The 17,673-nt window shown below is 40.8% G+C and overlaps 2 protein-coding genes across 5 annotated transcripts in view; both read right to left on the bottom strand.

Moving 5' to 3' along the window:
* arhgap21b (Rho GTPase activating protein 21b) overlaps positions 1-5,163 on the bottom strand; it is a 48,008-nt gene extending 42,845 nt beyond the window's left edge. For 2 of the 4 annotated variants that reach the window (XM_080779165.1, XM_080779168.1), the window contains exons 1-2: positions 4,922-5,116; positions 3,297-3,515 (exon numbers count right to left, since the gene is read on the bottom strand). In XM_080779165.1, coding sequence (XP_080635291.1) covers positions 3,297-3,371 — 75 coding nt within the window. In that variant the 5' untranslated portion in view covers positions 3,372-3,515; positions 4,922-5,116. Of the gene's footprint in view, positions 1-3,296; positions 3,516-4,542; positions 4,681-4,921 lie in introns of those variants that run through there. The other 2 variants (XM_080779166.1, XM_080779167.1) reach the window with 2 other exon arrangements.
* Positions 5,164-7,598: 2,435 nt separating this feature from the next.
* On the bottom strand, positions 7,599-17,159 carry prtfdc1b (phosphoribosyl transferase domain containing 1b). Its single transcript, XM_080779177.1, has 9 exons — positions 17,028-17,159; positions 16,624-16,730; positions 13,469-13,652; positions 12,453-12,518; positions 9,895-9,912; positions 8,923-9,005; positions 8,693-8,739; positions 8,452-8,528; positions 7,599-8,138 (listed from the first exon to the last, which is right to left on the bottom strand). The coding sequence occupies exons 1-9, from the start codon at positions 17,073-17,075 to the stop codon at positions 8,091-8,093; spliced, it is 678 nt and encodes a 225-aa protein (XP_080635303.1). The 5' UTR covers positions 17,076-17,159; the 3' UTR covers positions 7,599-8,090.
* Between the last annotated feature and the right edge of the window lie 514 nt (positions 17,160-17,673).

Below are 17,673 nucleotides of genomic sequence, written 5' to 3'. Positions count from 1 at the left end.
CCAGTCACCTCAGCCTCCTGCACACAACTTCTGCATCCAGCATTCTTTGGTGGAGCACCCAGGGTGCCTCAAATAGAAATTATTCCATCATTTGGAGGAGAGCCGCCCAACAATGTCAGAGGGTTGAGCGGAGGGGTCTCCCTCAGTGCATGTGTATGTAATCATTGTAATGTGTAGCTCTCTGGACATGATAGACTCCAAAGTGCTCTGGAAATCATAAAAATACTTTGTGACCACAGCCTCTTATGCAAATAAGAGAAATAATAATTTAAGGCACTCAATGAATACTGTTCAGAAAAATGTGGTTGTGTTAACATTGGATGAATCATATCAATGATCTATTCAATGAGGCCATACCATGGCATAATTGTTATTAGCCCCGTCTAGATTTTAACCTGTTGCTATACACAGATCCAATGATTCTGAACTGAAGCAAGATGTAAAAAGTGCCCTGGCTTTTTTTCTACAGTGGCTTGGATTTACCACATGTGCTACACAGAAAGCATGCACTGAGGGGGAACGGAATCCTATAAGTCATCTCTATACTCCAGAGACATAAAAGGCAACAGGAAGTAACAGTCGCCTTCTATTCAATTGAAGATCCATTTTCCCTTTCCGATATTCATCAGTGAGCCATATGAAGCCTGTGGAGAGGGTTCTGTAAATGGCAGCTAGCCTAAGTGAGTTACACTCTGAGCCTTGATGAGCGCCAGATCATGGAAAGAGGGGGGATCTGTTTCTCTATAGCTGTTGATAGTGCCAAATGTAGATCACACTGACTGGCTGCATCATATTAAAACAAAATAACCAAAATCTAAATTATAGCAAAAATGTCAGCACCTTAGGCTTTCATACAGAGGACAAAAGTTACAAGACATAAATTAAGTACTCAAATGTATTTCTGTCACACACACACACACACACACACACAGTGAGTAGTGATGCATTCAATTAATCGATATGGCAACATATCGATCGAACATCCGGGCGATAGGTGAATCGATCGATCGATCGATACGGCAATAAACGGCATGAATTATCTGAGTGATGCAGTGCTGACAAACGTCAAAGCCCCCCTTGCCAGTTGCAATGCACTCCCTTCCCAGACCCCTTATGATGATGTTTAGACATTTTATTTTAATTTAAAGATCTCTGTGGGCCTGAACGTGTTTTATTGTAGTATTTTTGCAACATGGTCATTATTTTGAATAAACGTATAATCGATATATATCGTGATACATATCTATCGGGAGATTACAAGCAATATCCACCTCACACACACACACACACACACAATCATTTCACTCTACTACAGCAAACTAAAATATGAAAAACAACAAAAGCCTAAAGTACAGTATAAAAGTCTGAATGAATCACAATAGGTTTTCTTGAGATGGCAGTAGGCCATCACAAAAAGACAAGATCAGGCCGAGAAGCACTCTCATCTAAATAGAGGGAGCCGGTATGGAGTGATCACTGTCTGCCACAGGGGTCCTGCAAAAACAGTCGCAGCAGTATTTAGATTCTCTGCATTACTCGGCGGCTGGTCATATTTGCCAATTGAATCCAAGACATTTTCCCCAACCCAGTTTACTCATCTATGAAACGTTTTTTTCCATTCCTGGTTTCAGCTATCCCACAAAATAACCACCTATCTGTCCCTAAAGGTCATAATGATGAAATGGGAATAAAAGTCTGTAAGGAAAAGACACATTTTCAAAACAGCAGCAGGAAGACTGTCCTGTTCTGAAGAAAAACTATGCTCCATGGCTGGTTAATCATGGAAATACTGACAGGGGTCAGCTTCCATTAATTGGGGAAATTGTGTGTAATGCATGGCATGCAAAAGAAACCTCCTGGTAAATATATGCTTGACCTCTGGGAAACAGGTCTTGTGCCATACCAGACTAAAAGGGATGTATAAAAGAAAATATCCACTCAAAACCTCCTTAAATAATCAAATCCTCAGCATGGAGCATCATCAGTTCCAGAAAACTCCCAGGGCTGGTGACTCCAGGGGGTTTTCCAGCTCCAAATTAGCACATGAATTATCATGTGGGGTAGTCTGATTAAAGGCATACAAACTGCTAAAAGTAGGATGCCCACTGAGTGCATCATAAGAGGCTGTTCTCACAGATCTATGATGCATTGCATTATTTCTATGACCTCCTGGAACGGGAATAAAATCCTGCAATATCGGCTTATCAAGAAAAATGCCATGCGTTGTTAACAGGTCAATGGGGCAACTCCAGTCCAGACAGTCTTGTTTTATTGCAACATAGATCGTTTCCCCTGGGATTATTAGCAGCGATCGTCTATTTTTAGCCATTCTGCCTCTTGTCTTGATCGGTCCAAAACTAAGTTCACAAGTACAAACAAAGAGCTGGTTGCATCTCTGCGCTCAGTGGCAGTGAATGAAATTGGTATACAAAAATTCAAAATATACGTCCTGTATAAACTATTCTAAAATATATGGTGTGTTCCAAATATCCTCCGTGAAATGAGCCATAAACATATTCAAGAGGCAGGATTAGTGCATTGAGAGAGATGCCAGTGGGGGCACAAGGACCTTTACATCGTCTCATTTAAGTTCAGAGACAATGAATTGATTATTGAGGTACTGAATATTAGATTTGAGAGGGTGTGGATTGGAGGTAATGACAGAAAGCTGCACAGTCTATAAATAGGACTGACCTTCCATTTAACAGGAGTACAGACTAATAAGTCTAGTAGCCTTAAGTCTAGACAAAGGTCTTCTTTCAGATGGTCCAACCTACTGCACAGGCATTTTGAATTTCACATGAACCTACATCGAAGCAGGTCGTCATCTTCTCCCGTCTGGTATTTCAGGGGTGGCAAATCTTTAAGGACACTTGTCTTCATTCACAATTCTCCACCTAATTCTATAACCGATTATATGCTTTAATTATAATTCTATTGTAATCAATCATCCAACACACAGCTTAGTACTCCATTCAATTGGGCTACTAGTGGGATCATTTGATAAAGTATTTCTATGGGGACAATAATAAATTAAAAACAAGCATATGGCTGAGCAGTAACAATCAAAACAATAACTTAAGCAATGGTGCAAAACAACGAGAGGGAGGATCATAACAAACAGACAGCTGAGACAGGGTGTCAGTGTCAAACCTGATACTTTTCCAGTAGTCTTTCACACAAAGCAGGAATGGGAAATCAATTGTGGCAGACAGCAGACATCCAAAATCACAACCGGACTCCATCTCAACTTCGACAACAAGAATCATCTGGGCAGATTAAATTCTATGTTTTACCTCGCAGAAAGAACGTCTTGTTGGTTGCCTCTCATCTTCACTGCAAGTGTGACCCCAACGTGATGCGGCCATCATTCAACTTCACATAAAATACTGCGCTCCCTAAACGCCCACATCGAAAACGGTAGATCCAGTGGAAAGGAAGAGATATTTCCAAGGTTTCCCAGTACGTCTGTCCACTTCACAGCTCCCGTCTTGCTTGTGTTCCCAATCCAGGTACTTTGGGGAGAGATAATGTATAATGTATTAGCGTCACAGACATGCCATCATTTTATTATTCATTTACACAGTTTAGGGCATTTAGCAGATGTTCTGATCCAGAGCGACTCACAATATAAGCAAGGTAATCACTTACACATTGAATGCAGAGACAGTGAAATGCCTCAGGAAACGAAACTATAGGATCACAGGCAAACCAAAAAAGCCTAGCTTCAGTGTAGACAATACTACCAAAACAATAATCTGTACATATGATATGATGTAATCGGTAGGTACACAACGGTTCACGTACACACACATATGTGACCTTCTAGGGGTGAAAGTCATGAAATAAATAGTATCCTTCTCCAGTTTAATAGAAATGTAATGTGTGCATTAATAACATCTTAATTACGTGTTGTCATATAAACGCAGAGTTGGTTTGGAGTAAGCATAGGTCACAGAATAGCTTGAAGAAATAACTAGAAAAGTTGACAACACATTTTGCTGACTAGTGAGTAAATAATAAATAAGTCAAGTCTGTTTAAGTTTCGAACACGTCGAGTAGTAATAATATTATAATAATATCTCAAACTTATATGGCGCTTTTCTGAGTATCCAAAGACGCTTTACATGGGGGCAAGAGGAAGCAACAAATACAAACTACTTTATTAGGAGAAAGAAACACTAAAGGCTATGGAATAAAATCAATAAAAACAGTGTAAAGGGAGGGTTAGGTAGAGAAAGCAATATTGAAGAGAGTTGTGTATAAAAACAGCAGACAGTGATGCGGCTGATGCGCCTGTCACGCTGTTTCAATAACAACTGACATGGAATGGATGAATACGGTAAACAGCACAATGTTAATGAATGGCTCGCAACAAGTGGGCTGTTGCCTGGAGCGCAATATATCCCTCCCATCAGATTAAATAATTTATTATAATAATCCCAACAGACATAAATTAGATTCAGTTCAATCGCCAACCACTAGTAATCGAAAAATACGTCAATGATACGACATACGAGCCACAGAAAGCAAAAGTATTACATTTGGTTTTGTTTGTTGGCCACAACGCTGGGGTCGGTGACTCGGTGCGGTGGTGGTCGTACCGTGCCGTTGTTCTCCTGCTCTAGCGACCGACAATGGCCACAAAAGTAGAACATTGAAGGGTTTACCTTCTTTTTTTTTAGCTTAGCGCCAAACTGAAAACGATACAAAAAGGTAAGACAACAAAAGTAAAAGTTGAATACGCGTAGTACACACATTAACAGAGTTCTCTGCCGCCATAACGATATATTTGAAAGCTGGCGAAAGAGCCACTACTACTAGTACTAACTCAATTGTCAGCAGCAACAGGCTGTTGGCTTGCTGGTGGTGTTAGCATGCATGCTAACACCAGGCAGCGAGTTGCTGGAACAAAGTTTACCTGTGTGGTTCCAAAGTGTCGTTAACACACACGGACGGGAGCGGTACTGTTTGTCCATAGAAGCGGGTGGTGAAACGAGCAAAAATCCAGGCTTCAAGTTCCAGTATAGTATATTCCTTACTTTGTTGTCATGTTTTTAATCCCACGTCTCTTCTTTGGGTACAAACAGTTGTTGAACAACTATTCCAAGCCCACTCCTCGGGGAGCTGGTGCACGCGGCTGTTGATTGTAGCTGGAATTTGATTCCAGTGTTCCCGACACTATGGTGGGCCCGCCCTCCTATAAGCTCAGCCAATGACAGTGGAGTTTGTATTTGTCGAAACCAATCAAATGTGTTTTTACAAAACCACATATTTTATATATATATATATATATATATATATATATATATATATATATATATATATATATATAATATATGCCTGTGTGTGTGTGTGTGTGTGTGTGTGTGTGTGTGTGTGTGTGTGTGTGTGTGTGTGTGTGTGTGCAGGCATACTGACTATTACATATTATTACTATAGAACCTATGTATAGAACATATTTCCAGAGAAGAGCATATCCATATGTATTTGGTCCTGTTATTACTACTGTGCTCAATTGGACAACCCAAATAACATCCACCTTCTGTTTCGTACACAACAAAAACAAGACTGAGAGTAGGCTAAACACAAGAGTCACATGCATCATGCCCTGGTTCGAAGTGGGGTCGACATGTAGATGGCAGTGGATTTGGAATGTGAGTTCCCACTGTTTGACACTGTACTGTAATAATCTTATTATAATAATGCAGTAATAATAATAATAATAGCTCAGATGTATATAGCGCTTTTTTAAATACCCAAAGCGCTTTACATGGGAACACTAGGAACAGACTTTATTAAGAAAAGAATCAAAGCAAAACATAACAGATACAGGGTTAAAAAGATAAAAGGCTAAACGAGACCTTAGCTGGGGAAAGCTATTCTGAAGAGGTGGGTTTTAAGTGAGGTTTTGAAAGAGAGGAGAGTAGCCCATTAAATATACTGTAGGCCAGGGTATATGTAATTAAAAGTGTTAAAATAGCTCTATTCTGATAGTAGCCTAGTCCTACTCATTGCTAGTGACCAGTGTTTGTTCAATAACAGGAGTCTCCCTGTGTCTCCAGCTCTTTAATGAACAGGAAATCAATTTTCAGGTCGGGATACCAATATACCCAATCAGGATCGAGGGAGAAGAACTTACACGGGATACATGAAAAACAAGTGCTGACACAAAGAAATGAGCAGACAAAATTGAAACTGAAAAATTGGTAGGCCTACTCTTTCAGGATTGGCTGAAATTGGCAACCCACCTGAAAATGTATTTTCTCTTTACTAAAGAACTGGAGAGAAGGGGAGACCCCTGGACAAACTGCAAAGATACAGTATATGTATATCAGAATATAGAGCTTTAACTATATAAATTATATATAGCTATAGCCAGGCTACCTTATAATCCTCTCACAGCAGACATTTTAATTGTAAATCAACATTGATAGTCTAACAACAGACACATGTGCATGCAAGCTTGTACGCACGCACACGCACACACACACACACACACACACACACACACACACACACACACACACACACACACACTACACACGGGACTGGAGACTAAAGTGCTCAAATTCTCAGGGCCTTGACAAATGTCCCCTTTATTCCTTTCACAACATAAGGGGCCACCTGTTCTTTGCATTGGTGCCTTTGGTGGCCTTTGCAGAGGTCACCCTAAAAAGACATTCACAAAGCAGTCCTCGCCTGCACAGACAGTTTTTTTCAATGGTTCTACTATGCCTATCAGACATATCAACTTGATGGGTGTTACTGTTAGGACATATTTCTGTCTGGTGAACTTAACAGTTGACAGGCCGTCAATTCAAATTGTAAGCCTAGACTAGATCACATGACAGTTATATCCAACCCTTGTATTCTTGGATCACTAGTCTCAGAGGACATCATTTAATTATTATAAAGATCAGTGTCAGACCAACGATAATTCATTGAAGTTCCTTAGGCAGATTTCACTACCAGGTGTAACCTTTTTTTGGGAGTGGGGGGTACTGCTCAGACACTGGGGAGTCATATGTCAGGTGTACAAAGAGCCCAACTGCTCATACAACGGACTCTTGTTTGTTCCATTTATCTGTAATCATCTGCAGTTGACCCATTTTCTTTCTCTCAAGAATGTTTACAGAGAAGTCTTTCAACATAGGTTTGTAACCTTTCGCCAAGCTAATCTCCGAGACAACCATGCACCACACAACGAACAGGCTCATTCGGTGTTCATGTTGGGAAATTATTTACTTTACAGTTGAGTCCCTTTTACCCGTAATCATAAAAATTTAAAAGGTTTTTTTTTTGGCCTCAGTGAGGACAAGAAAGCACATGTACGGCCAATATTTGTTGCTGCACATGCATTATGTTGCAACCTACTGTATAGCCTGATTTGTACACATCAAAAATAGCTACAAAGCTCACAATGATATAGGCTTGTAAATCGGCTATTAACGGTGTACGGTCGTACGATGGAGAATAAATTACATGTGGAGTACATGTGATGCTGAATTTGTTTTCTCTAAATTGTGGTCTCCACTCTGAACTTCAAATAAAATGAATAGAAAAGTAGCAAATATACCTAGAACAAAAAAACAAGATACTATGAATCCCTTTTATTTGCCCCTGAGAACAGGTAGAGCAGCAAAGGTGACAGACACATAACAAATAAAGACATTCAAAGGCCAAGTGGAGGTAAAGATCATCTATCATTACATTTCCAACAGGAACAGTAATTTCCTAATAAAACGTGCCTCCTCCCTTTTATCTTAAAAGCTGAGTTACTGTTTAGTTGCTATATCATTCACTAATTTGACAAAAACAGTACATTCACACAAGAAATTATATTCAAGTTATCTAGCTTGTAAAAATCAGTAGAACTGAAATGAAATATGTTAGATTTAAACTAAGTTATGCAAAGAAATTAAGCTTAATTCAGTTCTGTAAACACAAATTCTGAAATTATTTGAACCTTAAACATATGACACAATCGCTGGATAACATGAAAGAGTCATGGGACTTGGGCAGAGGAATGTCATGAAACAATTAGATGAACCAGGATTTTAAGACATTTCGGAAGACATCCTCTCCTCTTAGACCTTATATTTAATCTTCCCGCCTTCACTGATAACACAGATATGCTGCAAAAGAAAAATAACAAAGTAAAAATGAAAACTTGAGATCAGTACATACGGTATATATTCAGTTTTATATTAGAAAAATAAAACAAACTAAGCACATTTCCTAAATGGTTTTCTTTTAAAAATTAAATAAAGATGTATCATTGAAGTAAGTCAGTCTATTGTGCAAAGTTTTTGGGAGAATCCTGATGATTTAATACTTTTTTTTTTGTACATACGGTATTCACCTTTATTAAACGCACTGCATGCCCCCGGTCATTTTTACAATAAGATCATTGCATCTCAATATTAGAAAGAAACTGTGACGACTTACGTTGAGATCTCTGAAATACTCATTGTAGTCTAAAGCGTATCCGACAACAAAGCGATTGGGTATCTCAAAACCAACGTCTGAAAGAGAAAATGTATACTGTCTGGAAGAAAGTAATTGTACGCTGTACAGTGTACACCTCTGACTCACTGGACCACTAGATTCAACCATTGTTCCATTTTTTTACTGAGATGGAAGAATGAGTCATTTAAAAAAGTTATATAAAAAAAGAAAGGTTACATACAATCAGGAAGACACGCTGAGCTATGTGGTACTCTCTTCACCAGTAATCTGAAGGGGGAAAATAAGGCATGTCAACTCGCATCAAACTCCCACCAGTGGTGCAGGACAAACAGAACAATATTCTCTGTAACGGTACTACTGTATCTAAAACCAGTGTCCATTCTTACTATCTGTCTAGACTGGAAAGGAAATTGTGTGACACAGCTTGTTTTGTTTTCAGCAAACACTCACCCAGCTACTTTGATCATTTTGGGCCTGAAGGCTTGCACATGCTTCAGGAGAGTCTTCATTGTCTTCCCTGTGTCTACAATGGCCTTCAAGGTGCAGACAGAAAGAAAGAGTTCAGAGAGAGGACAGTTGTCAACGTTCAAATACAGCCCAGGGTAAACCGGTTCTGAGATGAAAGAGTGAACTTGGCCATGCAGTGATGGTCAATAAAATGGAACCAGGCCAATTAGTGGATGTGCCAGCCCATTTACCAAGGCAAAAATAAAGTACGTGTCTCGTTTAATTCTCAGAGTTAAATTATTTTTGGGTGTGTTCCTCTACCTTGTCATTGGGCTATTATTACCATCATTGTTCTTACTTTATGGGCAAATATGGGCAATGCGGGTTTACATGCCTTGTATGTGATGTGTATTATCCATAAAATACAATAGTTCATATAATTGTACATCAAACTGACGTAAAGAAAGTTGAGTTGCCTAGAATTACATTCTTCTGAAATAATGGTCAATCCACTGTTTGCTACAGCATATTTTGCCTGATGTCTGGGAAGTAGCCAATGGTTAGCCTATTATCTATAGTATGGCTCAAATCTGCTAAAAGAAACTGCCCATTGTTAGACAGGGATAATATGATTCGTTTCACATTATAATTTATGTTTGATTACACTGACTCTCATAGCAGGGCAAATTATTGTGCCAATTACAACATTTCTTATGTCAACGTCCTCAGACATCCCTGACAAAATGAAGCCAATTAAAATAGTTGCATCCAGGGATTTGCTCATGTGGTTTTCTACTCCAAATGTCCTGCAGAGCAGAACACTTAGGATGCCTTGTCTTCTTGACCTGCATAATCATGCACGTAAATAAAGGCTATTCCTCTTTTTACTCTTGAGTGCCCTGTTATTTCTAAAGCATTGGTTATATTTCATGAGGTCAGAGAGAAAATGGGGAAGCAAAAACATGGATGACTCACCTCCACAATCAGTACATTCTGTTGATAGCGTGTTGGAGAGAGAAGAGAGGGAGGATATCAAACAATTCATCTAAGCACAGGAATGTGTAACAAGCCGTCTCTAATCAACACACAATACAAAGATAAAACGTACAGAAATACTCTACTGGGACTGTAGTGCAGATTCTACACTACAACTAGAATAAAATAGTTGTAGAATGTTATCCACTAATTTCAATATTTTACATTTCCCCCAGTTAGCCTGTCCTGTGCAGTAAATAAGCATATTATTTGCATTGACATCAACTACTTGTAGTATGTCCCAAAACAGCTGAACAAAGACAATACTGAGATCCTTGTAGTGTGCGCAAAGGGTGAGAGACAGCAGATCAATTCACATTTTGTTCCCAACTCTGAAAAACAGGTCCATGCATTTCCAACAGGTTAGATTACCTGCAATGCCCTCTTCACTGGATTCCCCAAATAATATACTCCATAGGATAGGTATAGTCAAAATCTCTGCAGTCGGAGTACACTCTAGGCCAAGAAGAGCTGAACACATTACTCCTATATTTAGATCCCTTTATTGGCTACACTGTAATATTAGTACAACTTATTGTTTACAAGGCAAGGCTTCAAGTTGTTTATCTCCTGAATAAATCTCTGATCTTCTAACTGATTATAGACTAATTAGACACTGATCTTCTCCTGTGCATAGTCTAATAAACCTGGTGAATCATGTGCACATGTACACATTATGGCCCTACCCTCTTGAACAAACTGGAGGATGACCTTGTGATCGGCCATCAGTGTTTTAAGACCTTCCTATTTTCTCAGGCTTTGGGCCAATTTGTGTGTGTGTGTGTGTGTGTGTGTGTGTGTGTGTGTGTGTGTGTGTGTGTGTGTGTGTGTGTGCACGCGTGCGCCTACGGAACACGACAACATGATGCATGCGCGTGTGCGTTTGTGAATTGTTGTGGGGTGGGGTTGGGGTAGTGAGAATGTAATGTACTTTTTTTGTTTGTTCTTGTAATGTGAAGTACATTTACGTTACTGTGGTAAAAACACAAACAACAAAACAAAAAGAAACATTACATCTGAGTGAGAATATTATCATCTGTAATGAATTTACAAAACTTCAGATGGAAGTGTTTTGAAAGGGCTGAAAACTGAGTCATACATAGCTGTGATCCACCTCCCAAGTTCACTAATGCAAAAAACATGTTTTCATTATATCACATTGTCAGTGAAGCACACAGATATGGGACAAGGAAATGAAAGCTGCGTACCTCGTTTGAATACATGAAATGTTTGTGTAATAATTCCAAAACGACTGGACAGTAAAAGGTTCCAAAGCCTTAAACTTGAAACTCTAGAAAAACTATTCCTAAAATTGACCAATTCACTGTGGGGTCACTTCTTTTCAAACAACGCATCATCCAGGCATGAAGACAATAAGATATGCTTTGTCTAGTCCTCATTATCTTTCCGGAGTACAGTATCTCTACATAAATTCCTTTAGAATGACCTATTTAGTCTCCACACAGAAAGGACCATCATAAATATATGTGAAGAACTCCATGGGCGTAGGGCTAGGGCCTCAACCTTGTGTGATATTTTCCACTTCACTCAATATGCACACTTCCAGGACTGCATGGTGGCATTCAGTTACCAGCGGATGACTACATTAGTTGTACATTACAGGAAGCCAGCCTTAAAATACTTAGTGAGAAAAGCAACGGGCAATGAGTCAGACTCAATACCTCATAACTCAGAAATAAATCTAGGCCACGCCTGACTACACAGTGTATCTGAGTTTGTCTGCGCATATGACTAAGCGTAATCACATCAGCTGATTAATACTTCTCAAGAACTCTTCCTGTGGACCAATGAGAAGAGAGTAGTACTAGTGTGTCCCTGACTCCCTGCAGTACAATCATATAATACACTGTATGTATGCAAACATCAAAAGACACACACACACACACACACACACACACGAGGCCTTTATACACTGTTGCAAGCAGAACCAGCTCCAGAACCATTTATATTATAATGAGCAAATGTAAATAAACTAAATATAGACTTCAAATGTAACAATTGAAAGCTGATTCCTAATTGATTTCGTATTTACAATGGAATGTACAGTAATTACTTCTTACAATGACCATTTTGTTTACTTGTCAGAAGATAAAAGCCAAGGACAGCATATGTTATAGCTATAACTGGACTTGTTGTTGCACAATCGAAATGTGTTTTCCCTTGGATCATGATCATGAATTGTTCAGCCATGAACTGCCCTAAATTGTTTTGTTTTGTTGCTTTATGTTGTTTCATTGTATGTATTTATTTACCATGACGAGCCAGAGGATAGTTTGTTGTTGTGCTGCCTATTACAAGGGCGATGTCAAATTCTAAGAAAGGCTGCCCTCTTGAGGACACTATTAGACATTACCTTAGCTGTCTCCCCGACTATTCTTCTTACATTAGAGTTCATAACATCAGCTCATTCTCATTGTCAGATATTGTCACAAATAAAAACAATTAAATTATTCTTTGAACTGATAATGAATCATTACCTTTCCACTCATAAAAGATAAGTCCTCAGCTCCAACAATTTGGAGATCCTCTGTTGATTGGTCATTCTGCAAGAAATAGGAGAGAAAGAAATAGTCTCGTATTGCTGTTTGTATATGTCAACATTGATGAATACATAAAATAAATATGGTACACATTATCCCACGATTTTGTAACCCATTTTTCGACCCTGTGTCAATCATCTAATGTGATCCTGGGCTCTACACACCCTCCGCCAACCTGGGGAGAGCAACGGACTTAACTCATGCTTCCTTCATGCTTGAGTGTCCAAGTTGCTCCTTTACACCTGACAGGGGGGAGTTTCCCTGGTTGGACGTAGCGCGTGGAAGGAACACGTTATTCCAACCAGTTCCTTTCTCCTCCATCAGGCGCCCCGGCTGGCCAGGGGGAGGCAGTTTAGAGACCAGGATTACTGCATGTTCTTGTGAGGGTACCTACCCTAGGGGACACGGGGAGAACATGCAAACTCCACACAGAAAGGCCCTTTCACCAACCCCGCCTTCGGGTATGGGCACTGATGACGCGGAAGAGGAAACACGCCGCCAGCACCCACGGTGCCCCGAGCGGGAATCGAACCCAGGACCTTCTAGCTGTGAGGCGACAGCACTACCAACTGTGCCATCGTGCCCCTTAACAGTGGCAATTTTGATCATAGGTTTTACTCTCTCTGCTGTTATCTCGTACAATTCTGTACTAAATCGAATAAAAACTAAAATCTTCAAACACAATATATTTTCAAATGGGGGTCTGCAACCAAATACATTAATTTGGGGGTCATTTGTCATTTAGCCAATCCATAGGAGAGGGCATCGTTAAGGCCACAAAGATCATTACTGTGATAATCACGACAGGTCTAATTCAAGTCTCAACCCTCAGCCTCATGACTGACCCACCATGGCTGATATTCATCAAGCATGAAACGAATCTATCGACTTTGTCTCGCATCAGTCAGTCAGCCGTGAAGTGAAGTCTGTTTAGTAGCCAGGGTCACTCTCACCAGGTAGCTCTTGAGTCGTATGAAGTGAACCCTCATGGGGATGGATCGGTTGGAATTGCGGCTCAGTGCTTTGATCCGCTCCACCAGGTCTGCGCAGAATTGGTAGCCTCCTTTCAGCACGCACAGCACCACTAGGGCATGATCACCCAGGTCATCCATGATATTCCTGGCAAGACGCTCAGTCCTGTGAATAATGGGGTGTGAGAAAATATCGACACTTGAATATCGTGAATGATATTGGCTGGGTTTCCCAAAGGACATCACGTGTAGGGAGTGGGCGTGTGGTTCTTCTCAACAACACCCCCTTCACTGTGAATATAGATATTCCGTGCATAGATGTGCCACGCAATGGTAGGCCTGAGGCCTGGTATGGTAGGCCTCAGGCCTGCTATGGTAGGCCTCAGGTTTGTGTTTTCTTTCATATAGGCCTACATTTACCTTGCCGACATCACTTCACCTCTGAAATGTATTCATTTAATAATGTTTGGACAGCTGATAGTAGGCTCTGTTTAAATGTAATTCAATTTAATGTCTTTGAAGCTGAAGTAGGCCTAAACATGTTTGTTTCATTTCAAAGTTTTTATATTTAAATGAGATGAAGAAAGAGTGCTGGTGTTTTGGCAATTGGCATGGGGGGGGTCTGATGAACATGAAATTAATTCTGTACTGACCATATAATGAGCATGTCTTGAGTGTACAGGGTTTGATACTGTTGACATTATGGAGAAGATATATACCAAAAACATGGATTTTTGAGAAACATTCTGGATTCACACCCTGGATGCAATTACCCCGCCTGGCCTGAATGAGGACATAGACTTCATGTGTTTTTTATAGGTTCATTTGGGCTCTATATTAACCTTTTCTATACTATTACTATTGTCTGTGTCCTCTGATATACAAGTTATATGCAGATTATTTTGCATTTATATCTGTTTTTTTTTTTTTAACTAAATTATTATCCCACGATTTTGTAACCCAGTTTTCTTTTCACCCAGTGCCAATTATCTAATGTAATCCTGGGCGCTACACTTCCTCTGCCAACCTGGGGGGGGCAGCGGACTGACCTCATGCCTCCTTCTATGCATGAGGAGTCCAAGCTGCTTCTTTTCACCTGACAGAGGGGAATTTCCCCGGCCGGATGTAGCGCGTGGAAGGGACACGTTATTCCGACCAGTTCCTTTCCCCTCCATCAGGCGCCCCGGATGGCCAGGGGGAGGTAGTTTTAGAGACCAGGATTACGGCATTTTTTGTGAGGGTATCTATCCTAGGGGACACGGGGGGACATGCAAACTCCACACAGAAAGGCCCTATTGCCAACCTCCGCCTCGGGTATGGGCACTGATGACGCGGAGGAGGGAACACGCCGCCAGTGCCCACAGCGTCCCCAGCGGGAATCGAACCCAGGACCTTCTAGCTGTGAGGTGACAGCACTACCAACTGTGCCACCGTGCCCCTTTTTTATATATATCTGTTTTTAATGGTGTAGGCTTTCCAATGTATTTGTATAGCTTTGCCTTTAAGTGTACTTTTTCATTTGATGGGTCCTTTCTCACATGTTTCATTTTTTTCTACTTAATTGCCTAAGTGCTTATGTAATAACAATGTAATTGTTGTACCACGTGATCTACTTCTAAGTGGATAATTGCAATTGCTGGACTGGTCCCCACCTGTCTCCAGCCCTATTTAATGAGTTTGTTGCTCTGTGTTTTGTTAGCCCTGATGAAAACCGTATAGGTCGAAACATGTCGGTTCAATAAAGGTTTTCCTCTTTTTTACATTGAGTGTGCCCGGATCTCTGCTTTGTTCTATATGGATTTTCCAGCGATGGAAATCCCAATGTCCCATTCAAGGCTTATGGTCGGGTATGGCACCAGGCCAATAATGCGTTTTTTCACAAAATAACAACTGGACCACTTTTTTGGATAGTAAACAATTGAAGGTGAGAAAACCTTCTAGCACGAAATTTTCCTTTAATCTACTGCCTTCGAGTATGTATGTATGTTCGAATATCCAGTTGTCCAGAACCACTGATCCAACCAATATGTCCATTCCAATATCTGGGCATAAAATTATGATATCAGAGATCTCCGTAAATGGGAAGGAAAAAGGGCTGACAGATACAGAGCTCTCCATATGGGCACAAAAGGGACACAGACAGACGGGTACTACTAGTTAATTAAACATTATATATTATATAGACTATTATATTTATGTCTGTGCTACCCCCCCCCCCCCCCCCCCCCTAACCTGACTCCTCCTGCTCCCATCTGGTCCCTCTCGACGATGTACTCCGATCAAATGCTGATCGGAGCGATATGCGGCCGCTAGAGGCGGGATCGATGCGGGACTGATGACGTATTGAAGCGCTGCCACAGAGCAAATGTAAACACAACAAGACTACAACTCGAAATTATTATGGAGATATCAGATTGTTGTCCCGCTGCTTCCGGTTCATCGTTTCTGCTTGACCCTGTAACTACACCTAAGATTCCATGCGCGGACAAAAGAAGCTGTCTTTTGCGTCATTTCCGGGTTTTTAGACAGCTGGTGGATGGAAATGAAGCTCCATCTGCCGCGTCGGCCAGATTCCCGGAAAAGCTTGCCCCAGCAGCAGAATGCTGCGTGGGTGGAGCTTCATTTCCATCCACCAGCTGTCTAAAAACCCGGAAATAGCAAAAGACAGCTTCCTTTGGCCGCGCATGGAAGTTCAAGTGTGCCCAGGCTGTGAGAGAGACCAGATCAAGGTAGGAGGGAACTTGTGAACTCAATATTGCCGCAATCAGCTTAACCCCTAACCTGACTCCGCCAGATTGCGGCAGTACCTCTTCCTAGTTAGTCAGTCAGTCAATCAATCAATCAATCAACCAAAAAGCTGATGTAGGCATGTAGTTGGTTAAAGTAATGATCAGCTTGTATATCTGCTATTTTCAATAGTAGCTGTTAAGTTAGTTAAACTGATTGATACTGTTACTGCATGATACTGCTGGGTAGTGATACTAGTGGCGAGTGGGGACCACACTGGACTGGAAGTGGAACCCCCTCAATGACCCCGAACCCCACTTTGAGAAGCACTTCTCTTGAATAGAGAAGAACATTATGTGCCATGTGCTTATGCCTTATAGTAGTAGTCTACTACAGGTAGGCCTACCTACCTGTCCATGATGACTCCATGTGGGATGTAGACACACTCTAAATCCCCAGCGTAGTGAGCAGGATAGTTGAATAGGTCTAAACAGTAGCCTGGCCAGTCATCTTTGATCTAGGAGGAAAGGACTGTAAATGTTATGAATGCAAATATGCTAAAGCTGCACGCATCAGATCAGTCAACGGCACGCTGCATGGTCGCATCTATGTAATAAAAGTAACACACGATCCTAATTCTTGTTGCAACAGGTCCACCGTCCACGCATGCATGCATGCACAATGCACATGCTGTGGTTAACATGCAACGTATGCAAAACTTTGCGCATGAATGAGTACGTTTCGCAACTTTTCCTGCGTGTTGGACATAAAGTTATCTAAACGCTTCTACGTCCCATCTCTTCTTCTTAATTACCACAATTCCATCGCCTCTTTCCACGGACTGGACGGCGTTGTCTTCCATGTTGTTGTTGTTTTCAGCACAAGGGGTCTTTTATTAGTTTTAGTTAGACCACCGGTCCGACCAGACCAGTTACTTTTCTTTTTCTCCCGTAAAGAAGTGGCAGGCAGTGTCAATGAGGAGAGTAGGAGGAGCATAATGTGCAAGAATGTTGTAGAGTGTCTGTCTGCATCTACAACTGCGAATGACCAGTGTGCAGAATTACAATATCTAATCTGCGTTTTGTGAGGTTTTGATCTGCAAACTTGAATTCACAATGTAAATGTTTAAAGTTTGTAAAGTTTGTAGGCATTTATTTTATATATATTCTTATTTTAAACACAGGCAACACATATGGGATGCCGCCTGGTTCACAGTCTAGCCGCCTGGTAGCTGCCTCCTTGTGAGCGCAGGGGTTCTTCTACCCCTTATCTCTCTCACAGGTCTGAGGTATCTCTTCTATTCTCTTGGTTTACTGTCTCTCTACACTGGCCGTAATATCTGAAATAGCCTAAAAATGCCCAGAAAAAGTCCCTCAAGTAGCATCAGATATACACTAAAGTCCCCATCGCTGTTGTGTGAACTTGTGTCCCATCATTGCCATCTTGTGGCTAAGCAGTGC

Source organism: Protomyctophum bolini, assembly GCF_963924005.1.
Source record: "Protomyctophum bolini genome assembly, chromosome: 12".
NCBI lineage: Eukaryota > Metazoa > Chordata > Actinopteri > Myctophiformes > Myctophidae > Protomyctophum > Protomyctophum bolini.
The sequence above is the reverse complement of the archived record's forward strand: the minus strand, read 5'-3'. Positions and strand labels throughout refer to the sequence as shown.

Coding starts and splice junctions, on each gene's coding strand:
- prtfdc1b (XM_080779177.1), bottom strand. CDS start 17,075: ATGGAAGACAACGCCGTCCAGTCCGTGGAAAGAGGCGATGGAATTGTG. Junction 16,731..17,027: donor AAAGAGGCGATGGAATTGTG/GTAATTAAGAAG, acceptor CTTTCCTCCTAG/ATCAAAGATGACTGGCCAGG. Junction 8,740..8,922: donor AAAATGATCAAAGTAGCTGG/GTGAGTGTTTGC, acceptor TTCCCCCTTCAG/ATTACTGGTGAAGAGAGTAC.